The 25,169-nt window shown below is 41.2% G+C and overlaps 1 protein-coding gene and 1 long non-coding RNA gene across 3 annotated transcripts in view; one reads left to right on the top strand and one right to left on the bottom strand.

The window, feature by feature from the left end:
• Positions 1-25,169, bottom strand: part of LOC141765156 (uncharacterized) — a 297,228-nt gene that overhangs the window by 226,046 nt on the left and 46,013 nt on the right. The window lies entirely within an intron of this gene.
• sorcs1 (sortilin-related VPS10 domain containing receptor 1) overlaps positions 11,896-25,169 on the top strand; it is a 215,061-nt gene continuing 201,787 nt past the window's right edge. The window contains exon 1 of the mRNA XM_074631017.1: positions 11,896-12,913. Coding sequence (XP_074487118.1) covers positions 12,143-12,913 — 771 coding nt within the window. The 5' untranslated portion in view covers positions 11,896-12,142. The remainder of the gene's footprint in view (positions 12,914-25,169) is intronic.

Raw genomic sequence — 25,169 nt, 5'->3', positions numbered from 1 at the left:
TATAAAGCGATAGATTTGCAGCAGGGCCTCGCCAAAACCACAACTCTCTCCAATAAATTCAGGGGCCGACAGGGTGTCTATTTAGTCATAAATATGCATGGTGGACTCAATTACTCAGCGTGTTATATGCACGGCCATCCTGGCCATAGTTTACTGTGAAGCGCTTTCAGAAACAAGCACGTTATTTATTCGACTCAGGTGAAGGAATCCGAGGTGCGAGGGTAATTGTCACCAGTTTTGCAGTGATTTGTTTTCGCATGGTCTCAGGGCAGTAATGGCTTGTGCCATTTTGGTGATTGAAAACAATCAATTCTACTGCATAGGACGGCATCGGACAACGTGCACTTTCCCCACCATCAATGTCATGCATTCATGGAATCTTATTTTTTCTGTTGGAAAAGCTTTGGTATTGAAATCCCGAGGAGCAAAAGCCCCTTGATAGAACAGCTGTGTCCTAATATCCTATCCAGCATACTTCCAGTAATTTGAGCCAATATATCAGATACAGCAAAGATGGAAGATGTGGAGGAGTTTTTTTTTCCTAAGTACATGTTTATGATGTTTAACAAGAGCCGGGGACTTGTATTTTAGAGCTGTTTAACCAGAAGCAACCATGCAAAGTAAATCTCATAAACATCCAGCCTTCGTCTTTCTATGTAAAACATGATTTCTGTGTATTTTAAATGGTGGTTTTGAATCTGACTGCCTAGTTTAAAGTGGCAGTAGGCAGTATATTTTTGGCATCCTTGGGCAAAAATGCCATAATAACCTTTCAATATATTGTAATTCAAGTGTTCTGAGAGAAAACTAGACTTCTGCACCTCCTTAAGGCTCTGTTTTGAGGCTTTAGAAAATCTAGCCCGTGACGGGAGACTTTGACCAATCACAGGTCATTTCAGAGAGAGAGAGTGTTCCTATTGGCTGTGCCCCGGTCTTGTGACCGGAACTAGGCGTTCCTTCACCAGATTTCACAATGGCGGCGGCGGCGTCATAAACTTTCTCATTTTACAGCTGAACAGTACACTACAAGATGATTCTGAAAGGCAAGAAATACACAGTAACGTAACAGAATATTGATTCATATATTTGATCAGCGCTGCCTAGTTTGACCGTTTGGTTGGAGTTCGCGAGCTGGCTCTCATAGACGGCAGCTGGACAGCAGATCTCTGATCAGCAGATCTCAGATCAGCTCTTACTGCTTGTTTTCCTCCGGTCTATGAAATCTTGCAGATGCCGTTAGGAGCACCGGAGGACACTAGAGGACATCGGAGGACACAGAGGACATGATTTTTTTCAGGTTACCTGTTTCATGTACTACTGTCACGATATAGCGACCGTTTTATAAAAATATTTTTTTTAATCATATTTGCTCCAATCTCGCCTACTTCAGCTTCAAGGCAATGCAGACAAACATTCCTTCATTATTTTCTCTGAACTCTGAAGACACCAGACATCATACATCATACTAAACACAGTAAGATTTTTTTTTTTTTGCCTATTCTTGTTATTATTCAGCAGCATCTCACATCAGGGAACAGATGCTAATAGCTGGTGAGAAGTGAGACAGGCTGCTTATTAGGCATGCTCAAACTGAACTAAAAGACCACCCACTGCCTTGCAATTATTCCGCGGTCTCTGCCTCAAATTACGGCTTAATTGAACTTTTCACAATCACACCATTGCAAACTATTCCTCGGGTCAAAGTTGACTCGGTGGCGAAGGGCGCTGAAACTTAAAGACATCATTAGCACGGATCCTCTCATAATTATCCTCTTAGGCTGGCGGCTCTGCTCAGATGTGAGGTCAATTACAAATATACTTATTTGCATAGAGGTGCGTGTTAGCAGGTGGTGTGCAATTTCAACCTCGGGGACAAATGAATCTGTCAACTGCAGTATTTACTCCCAACACAATGTTCTAAGAAAAATATATACATCTTGATCATTATTCTGCCAAAGCGGCAGGTCAAAACATTTAAGGTGTTCTAAGCTCCAGTCTTACGTGATGTGGTATGATGGTGGATATATTATTAGCTAATGTTAGCAAACTATAGATAGATGCTGTGTAACTGACATTACTGAGGCAGAATGTAGGTGAGAGGGGTCTTCGGGTATAAATGAGGGTTGGAGTTGATAGATGAGAAGGTTGGCTTGTGGATTGGTTCTTGTTCTTGTGTATATTTCCTGTATGTTAACTCAAAGACCGGTTCACTCAGACATCTTAGCTATGCCACTGTTTAGTGTTCACAATACTGGTGTAAAGTCAATAAAAAAGATTTGAGAAGGAAAGAAAGACTTACTTACTTATTAGCAAGAGGGTAGAGCAGGTCGTGAGTCGTGGAAGGTCGTTGGTTCGATCCCCGGCTCCTCTGGTAACATGTTGATGTGTCCTTGAGCAAACACTTAACCCCAAATTGCTCCCGAAGGCATATATAAATATATATACATTTATATATGTATTGTTTTTTATAAAACAGTCACTATATCCTGACAGTAGTGCATGAGACAGGTAATCTGAAAAAAATCATGTTCCTCTGTGTCCTCCGGTGCTCCTAACGACATCTGCAAGATTTCACAGACCGGAGGAAAACAAGCAGTAAGAGCTGATCTGATCTGGAGTCACAATTCTCCCGTATTTCTTCTGATTTATGACAAATGATCACACCTTTTTTTTAACCTTTTCATTATCTCAACCTGTTTTTCTGGTACTGTACAGCGTGAAAAAAAAGTCCTACAGTTTCCTCCCGGGACAACAATACAGCTACACCCACTGTCGTTTCCTGGGGGGGGGGGGAGAGCTGCGCTCGCCGCTGGATTCGCCACACACGTTGTCAGTGCACGCTCCACCTAAAGTCGGGCTTTACTCGATGCGGCAAAAATAAGTTGTGTCGTGGCGCGGCGCGGCGCAAACCACTGGAGATAACGGGTTTCAGAGCGTAGTGGTGCTGTTGTTGCGTTATGTCGCAAAAAGGACCTTCAGTGAGTGAGAGAAGGAGAGAGCAATGGAGAAGAGGAAGAAATAGGCCTACTCAAGCAGGGGTAGAAAATGAATGAATGAGTGAATGAATGAATGAAATCTGATGATGCCAGAGATTCACACAAGTTCACACCGGACAATTCCTCTGTATTCATTCCTGAGAATTAAAAGTAAAATCAAAAGTATTTAATGTACAACTGATGGAATTTCAATTTTCATTCTTTAAAAGTCACCAGAATACAGGAAACAAAGGGGGAGGACCCCCGGACCCCCCCACTTTGGCTTTGAAATCCTCTCTGTTTTTGAGGTCTCAAGGTTGGCAACTATATGTTCTGATTCCATCTGTAAGGCTTACGGATCGTACAACGTTTATTCTCTTCAAGGACCGCATGCTTACTCTAACAATGTCTCTCTGTGACACAGAAGCGACGCTGGCCGTTTCACACGATGTTGTTGCCTGAAGCATCATCGAGCACAAAAGAGCCTGATCAGTCTATTCAAACAAAAGTGTGACATCTTCTGGAGTGACGCGGTTTCCAGATGTTCATGAATAAGTCATCTAGAGCACAACTGCTGAGATAAACAAATCAGCAAGATGAGCTCAAACCGCAATAAGCAAATTGTAACAGATTGCTCATTTCTAGTCTACTGACTCCTGATAGAAGACGACGCTGTGCTTTGCTTTCCCTCTGAAGGTCGCAGGCACTTTGAACATCCAGCACAGTGGCCTGAAAATGAGATTCATTAATAATTATCGTTGCCTCACTCCAAAAGATACTGGTAATGTCCCTGAGCAGCAAATATTAATATTTCAGCCCCGGTAGGAAAGCTTTTAAAGCAGTCACTCATTTGGATCTTCAAATGGACGAAGACAGATCTCGTTCTCCCTCTTTACCTGGCTTCTTTTTTTTTTTTTCCTTCTTATGGCTCGTGTTGATATGAGAACTCAAGATGTTAGCAGGAAACTGCAGTGACAGCCCCAAACATTGTGCTCTTGACACTCTGCCTGTATTCTTCTTGAGGAAAGGAACAGAAAAAAGCCAGCCTGATGAATAGAAGCTAATGGCTTATCTGATGAAAGCTAGCGAATAAACAGCAGTTGGCTTCAGTTTCTGCTCTAAATATTATAAGCACAATTGATTGTGTGTCCATTCACCAGCACTTTATGGAACAGTCATTTCACCCCAGGAGGATGTTGAAAAGGGGGGGGGGGATTTCTAGGAAGGCAGATCACATCTCAGAAGAATCTGAATGCTGCTTTTGTGTGCAAAATATGCACATTTCCTAAAACGCCATGAATGAAGTCCCTGTGTAGTGAAATGTCCCTTCAATAGACAGAGAAACCCCTCCTTCGTCCTCTGTTGTTAACCGACAATTACAATTTCAACAAGCCACAAGTGTTGCTTCATGGACCCGTTAGCTACACTGCAAGAAAATATCAATTTGTGGCTTTTTACATTTGCATTAAGTGAATTAAGGAGAGTGCAATAAAGATTGGGACTTGGCCCCAAAAGTGCCATTGGAAAACTGGGCAGTGGGGCATAAACTGCTCTAAGATAAAGTCCAATGTGAGGGGAATAAATAAGAGCCACTCTCTGCTAACAAGTAATCTCTCTAGAGAAGAAAGTGGACTTGAAATGTCTGTGTAGAAGAGTGCCGGACAAGGAGGAGTTTCTCTACAAGATATTCACACACCGCAGCAAGATTGATGCGGTCAAGGTTACCGTGCATCTTGTGTTCGAGATGGCAATATTACTCACTATCCACATTCATTTGGGGAGATCCGTTACTGCCATAAGTTTGGGGTTTCATCGGCATCTTTAAATGGATTATCCAATTACAGCTTTTCAAATGCCATGACAATACGGAGCAGAGCTGCGGTCAGGCTCGGCCAATTTGGGACACCGCTTGAAACTCAATTCATGAATTGGAAATGGAATCCTAAGTAACCGCTGGTCTATTTCTGAAGGCGTTTTTTTTTTTTTTTTTCGCCTCGTGAAGGATTGGCTTTGATTTAGGCTGCAGTCTGTATCTCACAAGCTCACATTGTTATGGGTGGATGGTTTTGCAATTAATGGCAGGCTGAGACACAAACATGCCAAAAAGTGTTGGAAATTGAAAGATGCTGAACTCAGATGTTGAACCCCCTCTCCGTGAAACTGATTGCTCCTGACCCCCATATCCGCTCTCTGCTATGAGTGAATACCAATAAAGTATTATTTTACTGCGGAAAACTTATTTATCTTGAGTAACTTTCAATTTGAGAACACAGTCAAAGAGCCATTTAGACCCCTCCACACCCCCCAGCCCCCCAACCCACCAACCCCCTCTCCCTTCTTTCTTGCTTTGGCTTCTTTTTTTTTGACTTCCTTCCTCTTTTCAACTCTTACTTGTTCACCGAGAGCACACTTGAAACACATGGCTTTGCTCCTACATTTATTGGGCTGCTTTTGTGTCCGGCTCTCTTGTTAGAAACGGGAGTGTTTTGGCTCGGGGAAAAAAAGAAAGGACGTCGCAGTTAGTTCCAGTGATTCTTGTTTGTGTTAATGCTCTAAAGCTTTTTACTGGGCCGAGGGTAACCCCGGGAGCTGAGAGAGGGAGGGGGAACAACGTCGTAAAAGATGTGAAAGGACGCTTTATGAGTCGGTGTCATGGTTCGATCGAACGACTGAAATAATATGAAGCAGTGGCTTCGAAAGAAGAAAAAGGTCATACAAGGATTATGAGTTTAGAGGGTATAGTTTTTACATACAGTGTTTATCTGAAAAGCCGGACAAGCGACAGTCTTTAACCCTCTGAGACCCAAAATAGACCTGTTTTTGTCTTTTTAGGGAGGTACAGGGGGTCTTTAGGGGGAGATAGCAGGTCAGCAGTAGATGGCACATAGAAGTGGTGTACATCATCTGAAAGCTGAGAACCTGAAGATTAATTAGAGATGCACTGTGTGTCAAGTTGTTTTAGTCATCAATCAGAAATAAACATGAATTAATTATTTTAAATGAATTGTAAAAGTAAACCTTATGATAGACGTATATGATGGTCATTCCCATGCTCTATTATGTCTCATAAGTTGTTACGATTTTTGGGTCGATACCATTTGGTACACAGATTTGGTGCTAAATTTATGTAAGTTCGAGAATTGATAAAAAATTATCAATAATCCATCTAAAATACCACATTAAGACTCCGAGACCTTTGAGGAACACCATAGGTAAAAAGCCATTCTGGGATTTGGGGTCAAAAACTTTTGACATTTGGAGATTTCTGCAAGAATTGCATGTTTTGGCGATTGGATGGCGAGCACTTCTGTTCTCAATCTAGCTAGGAAAGCCATCCTTCCTCTGAATGCTCTAGGTCTTTAGTTTGTGGCTGTAAAGTTTCATGAGGCTGTGATTATCCTAGAGGTCACCACAGGTCATTTTATACAGTGAGGTCAAGTTTAAAAAAAAATTTCTCACTATAATGAAATGTCTCCTATGGGGACTAACATCATCACAAATGAATACAGTTGGTGTCATTGGATCCACAAGAGTCTCAGCTTTACAGTGATACACAATTTATGTAATTCCAAGACTGTTTAGAGACCCCAGTATGCAGAAATATTCCAATACACCATTTTAGAATAGGAGAAAATAACACATTTATACTGGATGAAATAAACTGCATGTTTTTCGCCCCGATCTGCATGTGATTATCATAAAGTGGGCATGTCTGTAAAGGGGAGACTCTTGGGTACCCATAGAACCCATTTTCATCCACATAGCTTGAGGTCAGAGATCAAGGGACCCCTTTGAAAATGGCCATGCCAGTTTTTCTTTGCTAAGATTTAACCCAACTTTGGAGCATTATGTCGCATGACATGGTTAGTAGCAATGGATTCTTGAGGTTTTCTTTCATATGATATCTGTAGCTTCATTCTAGCCCTAGAACTGAGCCTACTAGAGCCTACTAGAAAGACAAATGTGTTGCAAGCATGCAAGTGTATTTGAGTCACCACCTGCCTCTGGAGGGGATTTCAATCATGATCTCTTTACTATGTTGAGCTTCTGTGATCTAGAGGTCATATTCTCTGCCCCTCACTTTAGCATATAAGAATATTTTCCTCTGATTCGTGAAGCTTCCCACCTTGTTGTGGATTCATAGTCCGAGGGGGTACATACAAATCAGACAGCTCAGGGCCTGCATATTGCCTTCTGCAACATCCTCAAAAATCCATTTCTGCTATTGGCAGGACATTGATTCCCTGTGAATGGATGGTGAGTCCAGGCGGGGACAGGAGAGCACGCGGTGTCAGACGGTTACCGAGGGAGAGAGACACACACACACACACACACACACACACACACACACACACAGAACTGGTTGATAAGTGTCTGCGAGTCATGTGGTCCCTGTCCATTGCAGCACCATTAATCCAATACAATATGTCTGCTTAATGCCGTGTGCCATGAGGAGAGGCAACACTTATCATCTTTAATGTCTCCGATAGGACACGGCTTGGGAGGATCACCCCCCCCCCCCAAAAAAGGGAAGGTATAATCAGACTTCACTTTAAGAGCGTAATTTAAAGGGTCGTTTCACCCACGTTATAAAAAAATAAATAAAACATATTTTCTCTCTTACCTATAGTGGTATCAGGCCATGCAGATACACTCTGAGGTTGCTCCATGTAGCTGTAACGCTGCAGTTAGATGCAGAAGATTGTAGAATAGAGATCTTCACAGGTCTCAGTTCCAGCACTAACCAAACCAAATATTAAAGCTTCAGTAGGCAACATGTTTTTTGGCATCATTGGGCAAAAATTCCATAATAACCTTTCAGCATATAATTCCAGTGCTCTGAAAAATTGACTTCTGCTCCTCCTCATGGCTCTGTTTTCAGGCTTTAAAAAATCTTTGGCCAATCACAGGTCATTTCAGAGAGAGAGAGCGTTCCTATTGGCTGTGCTCCGGCTGGTGGGCGGTGCTTGGAATTTCCTCGACAGATCTCGGGTGGCTGCCGGGTCACAAACTTTCTCATTTTACAGCTAAACAGTACACTACAAGATGATTCTGAAAACATTTTAGGAGGGATATGGTCTTTACAATAACAGAATATTGATTCATATTTGATCAGCGCTGCCTAGTTTGACCATTTGATAGGAGTTTGCAAGTAATTGACTGCTGGCTCTCATAGACGGCAGCTGGACAGCAGACTCCAGATCAGCTCTGACTGGTTGTTTTCCTCCGGTCTGTGAAGTCTTGCAGATACAATTAGGAGCACCGGAGAACACTGGAGGACACAGAGGCACATCATTTATTTCAGATTACCTGTCTCATGCACTACCGTCAGGATATATTGACCGTTTTATAGAAATAACTTTTTTTAATCATATTTGCTCCATTTCTACCCACTGCTGCTTTAAGTTCAATGCAAGTTTTTTTTTTTTTTTAGGTTCAATGGCAATGTTTTTAAAATTCTCACTTTCTACAATATCTGCACATGGCCACTAGGGTATGGTTAAAGTTAGGTAAATATTGCAGTCATGACAAATTAACTAAGTCGAGGAATAGATAGGGTTAGGAAACTAAAACACTTGGTTAAAGTGACTATGACTTTAGTGGCTAAAATCAATATTTTTTATCTTAAAAATGGTGTCAAACCCTTACTACTTACTACTTCCTGCATTGGCACTGAACATTTGCACTGGACATAAAAGTCAATAATTTGACATGGTAAGTCATTAGCTGGCAGTATAACCTCCCCACTGATGTGGATAGGTGTAGCACCAAGGATAGCTCCCTAGCCTTTATAAACCACAGGATCAGGACCCTGGAAATTTCGGCCCAAATCCAATCCGGTCCCTACACCCTCCCACTCCGTGACGGAGTGAACTCCATTTGTAGTCACACTCACAGCTCAATGAAGCACACTTCTTTAAGGTAGAGGGTGTAAATACAGCGGCCACTTTGGGACCAACTTCCCTCTCTCCGGCAAAGGAAATTTAAAATAAATATCGTATATATATAAAACAGGGAAATCATAAAGAAATCATAAGAAAATATTAATAAGAAATATGTATAACATGTCCAAAGACATGCAGGTTAGGTTAATTGTGGACTCTAAATTGCCCGTAGGTGTGAGTGTGAGCGTGAATGGTTGTCTGTCTCTATGTGTCAGCCCTGCGATGGACTGGCGACCTGTCCAGGGTGTACCCTGCCTTCACCCAATGTCGGCTGGGATCGGCTCCAGCCCCCCCGCGACCCCTAACGGGATAAGCGGTTGCAGATGGATGGATGGATGTATAACAACAGTGCAAATAATAATGCTGAAAAATATGATCTATTATTAAGTGTGTAAAAATGCAGAAATAGCATAAATAAATATGAATACTAGTTTAAATGTACTGTATAAATGAATGCAATGGTAATGCCCGAGTAAACAAGATTATTGCACAGCTGAATTAATGCAAAAAAAAAAAAATAGTGTACTTTTAAGTCAGTATTAAAAAGTAAAAAAAAAAATATATATATGTTGCTTATGTATGTAACACTTTTCAAGTGAGCGTTAACATTTTCTTGACTAGACGAGAGTATGTTTGATCCTAAAAACAATATATTTACTTTAAGTTGATAACATCTGTATGACAATGAAGTAGAATAAATTAAATGTCTATCTTAGTTTGAGCAGTTTACGAGTCAATGTTTGTACCGGTAGTCGCACGGAACTGACATCGGAGCGTGTTCCATGAGGAACACAAAACGGCGTTGCACGTCGTCAGTAAGGGCAGCTGGTTAAGTCGGCATTAATGCAGGCTCACTGTTGAAGGGTTTTATAACCCACTTCCACTCCCCAGTGATTGGTTTGGAATGGCACTTAAAGGTCCCATATTGTAAAAAGTGAGATTTTCATATCTTTTGTATTATAAAGCAGGTTTAAGTGCTATATAAATACTGTTAAACTATCAATATACAGAGAAATACACACAGCCTGTATTCAGAAATTGTGCGTTTGAAACAAGCCGTTAGGATTTCTGTCCATTTGTGATGTCACAAATATACAATATTTAAACCATTACACGGTTTTAAACGTAAACATTCTAAATGTGTCCCAGTTTATTTCCTGTTGCAGCGTATGTAAATAACATCAGCTGACAGGAAGTAAACATGGACCCAAGCTGTTGCCTAGCAACGCAATTCCGTTGAAATGCACTAAAACGGAATGTTTCAGACAGAGGGTAAATACAGGTATATTCAAGCAGACAGTATGAGGAAAAATAAGTTTTTTTTTAACATTACAGCATGTAAACATGTTCTAGTAGAAACAATACTACAAAATAATTGTGAAATACAATTGTGAACCTAAAAATAAGAAGGATATGGGACCTTTAATATGGTGGAGCCTCCACGCGAACCGAGAGGAAGTGGGCATAGGGAGAGGGTGTAAGGGGGCGGTTTGGAATCGGGCCTTCTTCTGCCAGTGCTCACCTCGGGTTTGATTTGGGTGAACTGACCCTTCAAACAGGGAAGCAAAGATATTTCTGCTGACTTAATGCTCATAATAATAAAACACCAATAACAAAAAAAAGGAATTAATGAACATTTTCAAAGCTACAGAATTACTTTTTTTCCCATTAATAACATAATGTCCATGCAATGCATATAGTCTCCCACTCAGGTTATAATTAAAAAAAACAACACATACATACAATGAAATCACCTCATTATGATTCATAAGGAGATAAAAAGGTATGATTATAGAGTCACCCTCAGGATATCGTTCCACGCTTTATAACAACAGAGGGAGAATGAAAGTGTGCAGAACGAGCAGTGTTGAGCTGTAATCACCACAGATGGGTCATTATGAACATATGACCAATTAAAAGCAATGTGTTTATATCACAGCACACTTCAGAATGCAACATGTGTTAGGTGGAAACATTTTGTCTGAGCGGGGTTTTAACAGGATGTGTGACACTCTAATCATATAATCCTTTACTCTTTAATCTTAATTTGTAGTAGCCTATAGATCCTTGTGGTAAAAAATTAATCGGCTCCCGAGGCACAATCTGCCCATTTTATTCCCTCTGGAGCTAGCATCCCTGAAAGCAGCCAGCTGGTGTAGAAGTCTGTGGCCATTTGTATATCCCTTTGTGCTCATCAGCAATCACCATAACCTCCAGTCATTAGACACAGAGAGCTGCAGGGCTGATATCAAAGAGATGAACTTCCATCCAGCCCCTCCACCAGTTCCACTCATCCCATGCCGCCTGAGACATCCTGGCTGCTTGTTTGGGGGCAAAATGATACACTTAAACATGATGTCTCTTTGTTTACAACCTATTTAAATATTCATTCCAGACTGCATGTCTTCACCTTACAGGTGGTTTCTCCAGCTTTGCCCCTCAGCTGGTCTGCAAAAGCCTGCATCACATCATCCTTGAGGGGATGGAAGATCAGTTTGCGAAATGCATGCAGAGAGAGAGGTGTAAAAAATGTTCCTTCGTGGGCTGTTGAATTCATTATTGCTGTTTAATAAGTCATAGGAGCTCCCATCCCTGACACTGCACTTAATTGGAAACACATTAATATGTTCCAATTACTGGAAAAAAAGTCCCTGTTCAGAACCTAAAAGGATTGAATATAAACAAGATCGTCATAAGGTGAAATTATCCAGTTTTCATTTGCCAAATTAAGCGATTTACTTTCCCTGAAGGGAGGCTTGGTGATAAAAATCTGCATCAGGAGAAAAAAAAGAAAACAGGAGAATAGCAGGAAAATGTGGCTGTGAGGAGAAAATAAAAGAGCAGCAGAACAAAAATGACTATATTACTGACTTTAATTATAGCCAACCATATGGTGGGAAATAACAAATATGGAGAAAGTCAGTCCAACATTCTCCTCCATCTCTCAGTCTGGATCAGCTCCTCCCCCCACCACCCCCCCACCGTGCGTGCGGAGCTTCATTTGATCAAATCCTTCAACTTGGACCACTTTTTTTTTGCAACACTGCATTTGAGCAACGCCACAACTTGCGCAGCACTTCCTCTTCCACACACAGCGGCAATTTTACACCCCGAAAAAAGGCAGAGAGAAGAAGAAGAAGAGTGGAGGAGAGAGGGGTGGCACAAAAAAAGAGGGACTTCTTCTTTGCATCCTCAGCATCCTACATACTCTGCCAGCCAGCGATGGAGCGGGAGGTCAGATTCTGCCCAAAGTGGCACAATGCGTTTTTGATTTTCATGATGATGATGATGCTCTGTTTCTTTCAAGCCGCCAAAGCTGAGATAACTTGCAGGTCGTGCCAGCCTGGGAATAATAATAATAAGTGGCGTGCACGGGAATTACTGCTGAAATTCGACACGAGTGAGTCCGCAACAGGATTATTAAAGGGAGAAGTTTTTGGACACAGTGCCGGGGCAGCAGGGAGATCCATGCAGGCTGAGAGTGCCCAAAGTCGGCTCCGTTGCGCAGCAGGTTCCGCTGAATGCGCTCCAGAGAGTCGGGCGGAATACGCGCAGCCAATGAGGCTGACACGGAATACAGACGTACAAATTGATGAAATTGGTGAGAGCGAATTTGCAAAGACCAAAGTTTCCAATGTCAAAATGAGTGGTGAGAAGGAGAGCAAGGCAGGCGTAGGTTTGGCTTCTGCCACCCGGTACATAAAGCGCGCCAGAAGGAACAGTGATGATGATGATGATGGTGGTGATGGTGGTGATGATGATAAAATCCGATCCCCCGGTTCAGCCCAAAGTGGAGACCCGGGAGAGGTTATGCGCTCGGCGGCTGGACGGAGCAGAGTGACGCGCTCTGAGTTGCGCTGGAGCGGCGGAGAGGAGCGCAGAGCCGGCGGTCCGAGGCAGGACGAGCTCAAACTCAACAGTTCAACGTTCGCCTTGACCGGGGACTCATCTCACAACCAGGCGATGGTGCACTGGTCCGGGCACAACAGCAGCGTGAGTCACAAGTTCTCATTTAGTCCAGTTTTTTAAGCATCACATATGCGCGAATCCACACATCCCTACATGTACTGTATATGTGCGCTTATGTGTTGGCCGTCAGGTGGGCGCACACACCACCTCAAGAGAGAGGAACCACATCTGAGTGATTGTGTGTTTGTGTGTGTGTGTGCGTGTGTGTGTGTGTGTGTGTGTGTGTGTGTGTGAGGGTCCAAAAGAGAGACACACTTGATGATATTGTCCCCCGCTGCCAGACATCTGTCTTTCACTCAACATTTTCTCACATTTCAACAAAGGTTAAATACTTGGCTTTCAGAATAATAATAATGTATTTTAGTATAAAATAGCATGGAGATAGCCCAATGGTCTTAATCTATCATTTAGAATAAAATGATTTAAAGGGGACATATCGTGGAAAAAGTCACTTTATCTGGAGTGCCTACCAACCCATAAACTGGGAAATAAGACAACCCAGTCAGTTTTTTTTTTGGGTGGGGGGAGAGGGGGGGGGGGGGGGGGGGGGGGCCTGTCTAGATCAGAAAACATGTGATTCAACAAGCCATTCAGATGTGGCTCCCCTTCCTATGTGGCATGCAGGACTCATTAGAATAAATCGCCCACAGTTTGAGAACTACCTTCTCTCAAGCCAATCAGAGCAGACTGGACTTTTTCGGGAGGGAGGTGGGGAGGGGTTACGGGCGATAAAACGGATGATGAACATTCAGACAGATATTACACTAAAGCATGTAGAAACTTGTTCTAGTAGAAACTATGGGATGGACTCGGGCCGATACTGACTCAAATAGCTGGATTGGGTATCGGCTGAAAATGGAACCGATATGTTCAATTCAATTATTCCATATACTTTTTATAGATAGTTTTATAGGTTATATACTATATACAGTACATTATATACTGGAATTTTAATTCCTGTTTGACCAAATTGTTGTTTATTAAAAAGGTTTACACTTGAATTGTAATTCCTGTTAATCATGAAGTTTTTTTTACCCAGTTGCTGGGCTACGATTTATTATTCTAATAATAAATAACAATTCAGTAAATGTATATCTATGTATTTATTTGTTAGGAAAGCAACATTCAAGTCAAGCCTGATGTTGCCTTACACATAACAGAATGATCCCAGTCACTTCCACACAGTGAGACATACAGCTTATTAATTGAACACCGGTATCGGATCTGTACTCGGTATCGGCCGATACTCAAAGCCCAGGTGTCGCTATTGAACTGAAAAAGTTGGATCTGTGCATCCCTAGTAGATATCCGAAATACAAGTATGAAAATGTGCACGATATGTCCCCTTTAAACACCTTTTTTTATTACAAATTAAAATTCGACCTAAAATGCACCTCCGGTGTGGTCTGGGCTTTTATTTGAGTTGTAGAGGGAGAGTGACCTCCAGCAGAGAAGAGAGAAAGAGAGAGAGAGAGAGAGAGAGAGAGAGGGGCTTTATCTCGGGAGCTTCTTCAGTATGAGCAGCTGAACTGATGTCGGGCTAAAGCTGTTCACGTTGAGCACGGAGCATCTCTGACCAGAGGGCAGGATTTTCAAGTAGCGCCGTAGGTTGTGGGAGAGGTTAAGCAATTTCAGCCCTCCTTCCTTCCTTTCCTGAAGCCAGGTTTCCGGAGCCACAGGCCCCGAAAGCACCTGCACACTTTGGAGCTGAGGAGCAGGCCGCCTCTCTTCTTTAGCCTCTTTGCTTGTTGGGCCTGAGATTCTTTTCATTTAGTGGCAGGAATGAGAAGATCAGGGTTTTTGTCAGCATGGCAGGACGTATACAGGGCGCTCCAGACTCTAGAGCTGGTAGTAAATTCATTTCAGTTGAGGGTGGAGGAACGCAAACCAGATGACCAACAGCTGCAGCAAACCTCTGTATGCATCTTGTACAAAATCATATCCATGTACAAAGAGCTGAGCCAAATCTGTCACTTTAATTTAGTTTTTTTTCCTTCCAACAGTCTAAAATCCAAAGATATTCATTTTACAATGAACAAATCCTCACATTAGAGTTTCTAGAATGGTAATGATGAGTCCTGAGTTCCCCTCTGTCGCACATCTACAGAGGGTTCACAACTCTTGGATTTTATTATGATGTCCTCCAAAATTCCATGTAAATAAAAACATAAAATGGGAGAAAAGGAGGCAGTGATGCCATGTTATCGTAATGCCCGATTATTTGAACTTTAATTCCCTGACGAGCCCGTCTCCTTGGAGCATTGATGTGTAGCGTGCCTCCCTCTACCTTGTAGCTGGCAGTGCTGTTGAATGTGTCATTCTGCACAGTGTCATCATGGTCCAACACATTTTAGTACTTGTTTTACCAGCTGCCTTTAAAGCAGCATTTTGTACATTCTTCACAGACAACAACTTGCTGGATGCAGGAGGAGAGAAAAAGAGCTTCTGTCGAATCTGAGCATGAATCAGAATCTATACAAACATGCTTTATGTTGTATTCCCAGCGATAATCTAAGCCTAAATGCAATTTAGATTATTGCTTTAAACTTTAATTAACATTGGGAAGAAGAAAGTCTTTGGGCAGACGAGCGCTGGAGCACGGTTCAAATGTATTCATTTGCTGCGAGCACTGATATATTTCAACACGACCGCTTCTTCTTCTTCAGAGTCAAAATAAAATAAGCATGGACTGAGATTCCAAGGCAATAAAACGGATGAAAATGTCTTTCTCAGCCTGCAAAACCTGCTGTCTTTAAAAAAAAAAAAAAAGAAAGAAAGTGAACGTTTGTCCTCAAACTGCTTTCCGTGAGTCAATGTCCTGACTGTTCCACAACTGCACAGCTCTGTGTTACACCCACACCACTTAGCCCTGTCTGTAACAAAGCCAATTACAGTCAAACGCGTATCACCAACTCCCATGCCCTCCACTTCGCTACTGACTGAAATTCCATCCTGTGCCCCAGGTGTTTTCTGTGGGCTTGACAAACTACTGTAGCTCACGACAAAAAAAGTGACCTTACAGTGGAGGCGAGGGAAAAAAAAAATTCTTGAGAAAGTGTCAAAAACATTTACAGTTCTGAAAATATATTGCCATGCTTATATTTTTTGCTTCTGCCAATCTGTGCAAAACAAAACAGTCATTACTATTGAGCAGCCCTGTTTGACTTTGTGAAGTGACTCGATGCTATACTTGAGTAACTGTGAAACAATTTGCCCCTATTCTTTCAGTTGACGCAAACGACTTACTCGAGGCGTGCGATAATAGAGGATCTCGCATTAAATATGTAGAGATGCTGCTATAAGCAGGAACAGACGTCCTCGGTCTTTACAATCTGAGCCGCTGTATAAATAAACAGATGAGTCAACAACATGCCACGGAGCCAAAGTGAAAAGGATACAGATAAGGGCTTGGCTGCTCTTAATATTTAACCTTTAAGGCATTTACAAAGCTCGTCTTTTAACCGTCCCACATCACTGCGAGCCAGTGTGTCAGATTGGATTGGAGGTTATAATTATGACTCATGAAACATTGGCCACAGGAGTCATTTTTAAGCCTTGTACAGCAAATACAGGGAGACATTTTTACTATGAGTAAAAAAATGCATCTACATACACACACACACAGCAGCTGAATGGACTGAACTGAATTTAGTAAATCGTTATAAAATGTCCCAATAAGACAGGAGTGCAGACTGTAGATGTGTAGACATGGCTCAGGCTTAAGTCAATGCCCCTTATTTTCGCTTGCATATACATTTTTATTGAAATATGAGCAGAAAAAAGTGTGGTGTTTACATACAGCTGCCTTCAGCCCTGAACGAGTACAAACTTCACTCCGGGCAAAGTTTTAACTAAAAGTTCATTATCTGATTATGACCCAAGTTTTAACCCACATCAGGCAATGTCTCAAAGTGGAGATGAAACGGTATGAAAATTTCATATCTCGATTATAATGACCAAAATTATCACGGTTATCAGTATTATCACTGTATTGTTAAGATGTGCTGAAAATGTTCTAGTATTATAGTACGCATGTACACAGTTACATTATTTAATAAAGTCTATCGTATCGTATTGTATCGTATCGTATCGTATTACCTCCCTCAAGCGGCGTTGGTTTGTCTGTATGTCTGTCTGTTAGCAGGATTACTCAAAAAGTTAGAGATGGATTTGAATGAAGTTTTTTGGATGGGTGGGGTGTAGCACAATGAACAATCCATAACATTTTGGTGGTGATCCGGATCATGATCCGGGTTCAGGAATCTTTTTAAGAATTCCGATCAGCCTGAGCATTAAGACCATAGGGTATAACACATGCGCAGTGTAGCTGATGACGCGTTGGTGATGCGTTGGTGACGCGTTGGTGATGCATGACCCCGCCTCCTTCTGAGAGCAGAGAGATATGTGTGTGGATGTGTGGCGAGACTCTGAGGTGCGGCGGGAGCTGCTGTCTGTCCTCGGTGAGAAAAAAAAAAGCGGTAGATGAAGGGATGAGAGACAACGTAGTGTAACGTTATACAGACATTACACGTTACACGGAAACACACCGTGTTCATAATAAGCCGACCACCTTACGGTACTGCCAGCTGTGAGCTGTGATCTGTTTTTCAAAGTCACGCACCTTGGCAGAGGTCTGCGCTCTCCGAGTGCCATTCTAGTTATTATTATTCACTTGCTTGTTGCTTGCACACACACACACACACACACACACACACACACACACACACACACATTCTATCATCTGTGTTGCATTTTCACCTTAAGACTAAGTTGTTGCTAGCACTTTAATCAGCAGGTGACACGAGAACTTGGCTTGAGTCTTGAGGAGTTGTAGCATTTATTCACTGATATATAGCCAAAACTGTACACACACTGCACTGCTACATTCACAGCTATAAAGGTAACTTCATACCGCCACTTACACACACGCTCTCTCTCTCTCTCTCCTGACCGCACACTTGCTAACGTTACGCACACAACCTACCCATATTATTTGTTAATAACTCTGTGCATAGCCCGCTGTTCATATCCCTCCACTGGCTCCCAGTTGCTGCTCGCATCAAATTCAAAACCCAGTGGCTGGCTTAAAAAACAGCATCAAAAACAAAAAGCAAAAGCGTCTGCTACATTATAGTGTGCAATTGTAGAATTGTAGCCCGTCCGGCCTCAGTTGACGCTGGCAGGATCTCTGGTGGTAATCAAACACGGTTTTAATGATATAATTAAAATTAGTACTAAATAACTAAGTACTAACCGTCTGGAATTTTACCATTGTTTTTTTGTGAAACCGGTAACTGTCACATCCCTAGTCCGTAGTCCTGTAAAGTAAAGTAACGTAATGTTAAAAAAAATAACATCCAATACAACAAAACTGCATTGTGAATTACGTTTCGAGGAATTTCTCCTGGATTACGTTTGTTTTTGACGTATCACAAATAAATCTCTAATTATAGTCAAACAAACAGGACTTTCACCCATGAGACCGCTGTACGTGTGAAACCAAAAGTCAACGTTGGCTTATTTTAATTTACGTCCATCACTTAAAATTACGTAACAATCGTACTTATTTGAAACCAAACCATGATGTTGAACCTAACCAAGTAGTTTTGTTGCCGAAACATAACCAAGTCATTTTGTTGGATCTTTGTTTTGTTTTGTTTCAATTTACAACGACATAACCACATGTTTAAAACTGCCACCGTAATCCGGGAGAAAATATGTTTCCCTCGAAACGTAATTGAGAAAGCAGTTTAGTTATATGGGTATGCAATTTTGTAGGAGACGGGGTTGAACTGACCCACCCTTGAAGACAATGCGACCTGTGGCTGTAGTAGTTTTATCAAACTGTGTTTTCATTCCAGGATTTACTTTGTAATTTGGTGAGAATGTATTTTTTCGGTGTATCCACATTCTCTCAACTGTTCCTTTGTGTCTGTCCGCCTCAGCTGCTGACTCCCCTACAGCCCTACATTTGACAGCTCTTGGAGAACTGGTGTGAGCGTGTTGCACTCAGCTGTGTAGGTGGACAGCACTGTAGTAATGTCAAGGAAAGATCTAAAGAAGGAGTTCTGCTGCAGTTGAGACAAAATCAAGAGTCCTACATCTCATTCAAAACCAGGACTATCAAACAGTTAATTCACACGCAATTTATCACCAAATCACCATTTGTTTCAAGTAACTAAATATTTTATCACCAATTAAAATTAATTTGATAATAAAAAAAAACAATACTAACTGTATATTACCAAATGGCAGACTAAATTAATTCCCAACATAAAAAAAAATAAAGATTCAACAGATTCAACGCAATAATAAAGCATTAACGCAATTTTGTTTTAACGCCAATAATTTCTTTAACGCATTAACGCAACTTGTGATTTAGCCTGGCCGTTATTCGATCTTTGGAGGTTGTAGTGTTGCAGCTCAGTTTTAAAGTTACAGTGAAGATACTGGTATCATATGAAACTAGAAAAACCTAATGAATCCATTGGTACCAACCATGTCATACTAGCTGGTTGGCGAGGAAAAACTGGTAAGGCCATTTTCAAAGGGCTCCCCTGACCTCTGACCTCAAGATATGTGAATGTAAATGGGTTCTATGGGTACCCACGAGTCTCCCCTTTACAGCCATGCTCACTTTATGATAATCACATGCAGTTTGGGGCAAGTCATAGTCAAGTCAGCACACTGACACACTGACAGCTGTTGTTGCCTGTTGGGCTGCAGTTTGCCATGTTATGATTTGAGCATATTTGTATTATGCTAAATGCAGTACCTGTGATGTTTGTCATTGTTTTGTGTTAATGATTTTGAATAATAAATATATACATATATTTGCGAAAGCAAGCATATTTGCCCTCTCCCATATTGATAAGAGTATTAAATACTTGACAAATCTCCCTTTAAGGTACATTTTCAACAGACAGAATCTGTGCAAATGATTTGCAATTAAATGTTTTAATCAATTGACAGCCCTGATTATGATATTAATAATGTATTGGCACAGTTACCGGGTCCATATAACTTTAGTGCTGACTGAGCCCGGCTAGTCATTGTCAGTTCATGATCAAGGGATATAAATGTAAAATGTTCGGTCCAACTGTGTTTAAATTTTAATGTGCATTTAGATCTTTTTAGGCGGAACGCCGTCCTGCCCTGCCATTTTGACGACAGCTAGGCTAACAGCTATGTTAAGTTAGCTGGCTCATCTGCCTGCGCACAGAGCAGCTGCGCACACGGCCCTTGAATCAGGTTGTGGGTTGCCAGGTTGCGGTGACAGATGGGTAGAAATCGTATGTAGTGTGTGGTTTGTGTTTCATTGACAATTTGGCAACTTGAGTGACGTCACACAAACAAACAAAACGTACGCTGGGAGATGGCCTTGAAATTAAGGGTGTAAGAAAATATTAAAACAATTGAATATTGCGATATTATGTATTGTGACACTGTATCGATTCTCAAAAACACTGTTTCAATTTTTAATGAATAGTTTACAGTTCATTCAACACTTTATTTCATTTGCAAAGAGATGTGTCCTCTCAAAGTCGTGCTATGATGTCGGCTGTTACAGGGAGTGTGATAAATGCAAATGCAGATCCCACTGTCCTGATTGCATAAACTTTTTTTTTTACTCAGATTTTATGCATATGGTGGTGTGTTCTTTAAACTATGACTATATAAAAAAAATCACAATATATCGCCTTACTCACAGTATTCTACAATACAATATCTTGCCAATACACAGCCCTACTTGAAATATTGGAGACAGTAACATGCAGCTGCTAGAGGACTACACAGATTGTTCGCCAGGCTAGCAGTGTGGCTCAAGGGATGGCATGTACTACGATAGCCAAAAAGGACTGAGTGGAGACTAGTGTGATACAACGAATGTCAAATTAATACAATTACATTTTTAAGCCACTATTTGTAAATTGTATGATACCCTCTTTCATTGTATTCTGATGGCATAAATTTGAGGATTACGAGGCAATTCTTGCAAAAATTGGCGCAGTTTATGTATTTTTTTGAGCCCTTCATACTCAGTGTCTCTAGTTGGGATCCATGGGGGGTATCGGTGTGTGTTGCTGCCTGCCACACTCTCTTTTTGATACAACCATTGAGTAGTGTCGAAGTTGAACATTACATATATGTATGTGGCTTTAGTTAAGGTTCCTGTATTGTAAAAAGTGAGATATTCATATCTTTTATATTATAAAGCAGGTTTAAGTGATATATAAATACTGGTAAGCTATTAAAATGCTTAATATACGGAGAAATACACATAGCCTGTATTCAGAAATTGTGCATTTGAAACAAGCCGTTAGGATTTCTGTCCATGTGTGATGTCACAAATATACAATATTTAGACCATTACACAGTTTTAAATGTAAACATTCTAATTGTGTCCCAGTTTATTTCCTGTTGCAGTGGATGTAAATAACATCAGCTGACAGGAAGTAAACATGGACCCAAACGGTTGCCTAGCAACGGAATTCTGTTGCAATTCCGTTGAAATGCACTAAAACGGAGCGTTTCAGATAGAGGGTAAATACAGGTATATTCAGGCAGACAGTATGAGGAAAATAAAGTTTTTTTTTTAAACATTACAGCATGTAAACATGTTCTAGTAGAAACACAAAATACAAGTATGAACCTGAAAATGAGCAAGATATTAGATATGAGATATGAGCAATTCTGAAAACACCCACTACTCAAATCCCAAACTCCCAGGATGTCATTGTAGTCCTGAAAAAATGTTGCTGAACTCAGTAATTCCATCTGTAATCACTGGACAGGTCTAGAAAATTAAAGGCACACCTGAGCCTCCATAAGAACCACAGAAACATTTGAATACTGCCATTTCATCATTTTACGTCACCATGTCAGAATTATACACAACAACTCCCAATTATGTAAACAGGAAGAGGAAGAGAGAGAAAGACAACTGATCAAACAAATACCCGCTGAGTGCTTGGTCGGCTACTTGGAGAGCAGTATTGAGATTCTGAGAAAAAAAGGTTACAGGCAAAGAGCAGTCTCACCGTGGGGCCTGTGGCATATTGCTCGGATGGATGTACAACATGCACTGGGACAGTTTTATTTGCATTATGAAATGTCAGGCATTTAGTACTTTACTCTGTCACTCAGATGGATTCAGGCTGACATATTGTCTATCAGTCTAAGAAGATTACTTTTGAGCTTTGATGCCTCCGGAGATGTAGGACATATCCTGCTGGAACAGAAGCATATAAATTATACAACGATACCCTACAGAGACAACGGTAGTGCCTCAGTGTTTCTCGACACACGAGTAACGTCAAAAGATTGTGTCACCAATTAGCAAAGAGTTGATCACGCGGCGCTCTTTGAAGCGTGGTGAGGAACTCACTCAACATGTGGCATCTCAGTTCACAGTCTCACACTACCACTTTTAGGCATTGACGGAATCTATTTCTGGTGTTGTATGCATTCTGATAGCCATGGCAACGCCCAATTTACCGGCGACGCCAGGTTTGTTTCACCAAAGTCACATCTCTGCTTTGCAGCGGCATTCTCTCTCTACACCATCAAGCCTTCATAATCTGCTCATTTTCAGACATTTGAGGGCCATCAGCGCCACACGGAGTTGTAGAACGAGCTCTAAATCGGACACATTTACAACCTGCTCATCCGAGATGGCAGAAATCAAACATGCCATTTAGAACAGGCATATGCTACATTGACAAGATCTGTGCAGCAGGGGAAAGTGGTTAGGTTCGAAAACAGTACAACTCACACTCTGATATACAGTGCAGTATTATCTGGTAGTTTGTCGAGTTTGAAACATATTTGTCTCGTTGAAAAAAGGACAATTGATTGAAGGTTGTGTTAAAAATGTGATGCTTTTTCAGTAGCATCCATTGCTAACCAACTACAGGTACATACAGACTTTCAGCCATGCTAGTGGCGAGTACAGCTGGCATTGGCGGTCTGTCTGTCGGTACACAGTCCTTCTCTATGATCTATTTTATATTGCTGTGGAAACATCTCTTTCAAACAACTGGATTTATTTATTTCTGACCAAAAAAACTACATTTTACAAGATTACATTTGAACATTTGAATGATAAAGTTTATAATTTAGCTTTGCCCAATATTCATTTTACTGAATAGAGCCTGAACGCATCATACTGTAAATCCATTGCACCTCCCGTTAACGTTAGCTGTTAGCTCCGTGCTTGACTGTGCTGCTTACCGGCAGCTAACAGCTAACGTTAACTAGCGCTCGTCCTACCGATTTCAACACAGATTTGTAGCATTATCAACAAATTGTCATGTTCTGGCTGTGCCAGTCTTTGTTATTAGTTATGTTTATGTGATTTTGGTTTGTGTTTGGTTTCTTTTATATTCTCATTCCAGTTTCCTGTTTTATTTTGTAATTCACTCCTCCTGTGTCTTGTCTGGTTTTACTTCCCTCCTTTGTTTGTTTTCCCGCCTTTTGTTGATTGTCTGCCCCGCCCTGATTTGTTTCACCTGTGTGTAGTCATGTCTTGTATTTAAGCCTGTGTGTTCCCCTCTGTCCTGGTCGGTTCGTTTGTCTCTCCAGCCCCGTCTACCTTGTCCTCCGTGTTACCCGTTACCTCCTGCTCTGATCCTCGTGTTTCCCTGGTTTGTGATTTTTGGTTTTGTTCTTTTGTACTTTGTTCCCCTTCCTGCTTTTTGTTGTTTGGATTTTTCAGCTCCCTGCCTTTGGTTGTTTTTGGATTGTTTCAGCTTGTAATTATTAAAGCTCGCTTTTATTTCAAACTACCTGTTCTGTCTGTAACTCTGCGTTTGGGTCCCCTTGTAAACTCCACATACGACAGAACAAACCGACCAGGACAGAGGTGAACACACAGGCTTAAATACAAGACAGGATTACACACAGGTGAAACAAATCAGGGCGGGGCAGACAATCAACAAAAGGCGGGAAAACAAACAAAGGAGGGAAGTAAAACCAGACAAGACACAGGAGGAGTGAATTACAAAATAAAACAGGAAACTGGAATGAGAATATAAAAGAAACCCAACACAAACCAAAATCACATAAACATAACTAATAACAAAGACTGGCACAGCCAGAACATGACACAAATAGGGTGCGCCCCCTGGACGCATTGATAGTAAGTTTACTGCATCCCAAACACATTTTCTATCGTCCCTGGGACGATAAGATGCCATTAGTCTCGAGCCCTGACTGTCCTATATGGTACCTGCAGTACTGGTACTGTGGAAAAACGAGCACCGTCATGTTTTTTTTTTTTTAAATTATTGTTTTGGGGGCATTTTTTAAGCGTTTTATTGATAGGACAGTGGATAGAGTCTTGGAAAGGGGGGGAGAGAGAGAGATGACATGCGGAAAGGTCCACAGGCCGGATTCGAACCCGGGTCCACCGCTGCCAGGACTGAGCCTTGGCCACACATGGGCGCCCGCTCTACCGACTGAGCTAGCCAGGCGCCCGAGCACCGTCATGTTTACAGAATTTTGGCATCAACTTGGTACCGAAGTATCGATTCTCGTGACATCTTTAGCGCCATCATCAGGTCAAAATTCCAATTTGTCCAACAATTTGGTTTATAGCCAAATACCAGCAAAACCAATAACATTCCCATCAACCTCAGCTGTACTTTGTGTTTTGTGCTAATTAAAAAAGTTATTATTACTATTAAAAAGTGAAGTGAAGACTGTAAACTTTTAGTCTTGTTTTAAACTAAACTCATTTTAAGCAGAATGAATAGAGATAAATGGAGCGTGATTCATTAAAAATGACACATTTTAACCCTTTAATGTTCTGCTCGACTGTTTGGTATAGAGCACATTTTGAGTCACTATAAGTAGGGCAGCTGGGCTGAAATATTCATACCAATTGTGCATTTTGCGAACACATTTGGCACAGACATAGGTTTATATCTTATGAAAAGATATAGATATTGGGGTGCTGCAAATTTTTCACAATGGCTGCCAAATAGGCGCTAACATTCAAAAATGTTGCAGAAAACTTATTTTATGAGTCTTGATGATTTCCAAAATGTGTTCAAGCTGCTTAGATCAGATGTCAGAAGATCACAGTCATGTTTTTTCCCTTTTTTGTTTGTTTGTTTGTATTTTTCTTTTACTGTGAATTGACTGTTTGGTAGAGGTCTGTAATTACAAAAAAAGACATTGATTGTTGTTATAATTGTCCCAAAGACATAAAAAATGCAAAGAGAAAATGTTTCTATTGCTTTTTTTTCTTAGTGAGGACATTAAAGGGTTAAAATGA

Source organism: Sebastes fasciatus, chromosome 3 (genome assembly GCF_043250625.1).
Source record: "Sebastes fasciatus isolate fSebFas1 chromosome 3, fSebFas1.pri, whole genome shotgun sequence".
Lineage (NCBI taxonomy): Eukaryota > Metazoa > Chordata > Actinopteri > Perciformes > Sebastidae > Sebastes > Sebastes fasciatus.
This window is presented reverse-complemented; position numbering and strand designations above follow the sequence as displayed.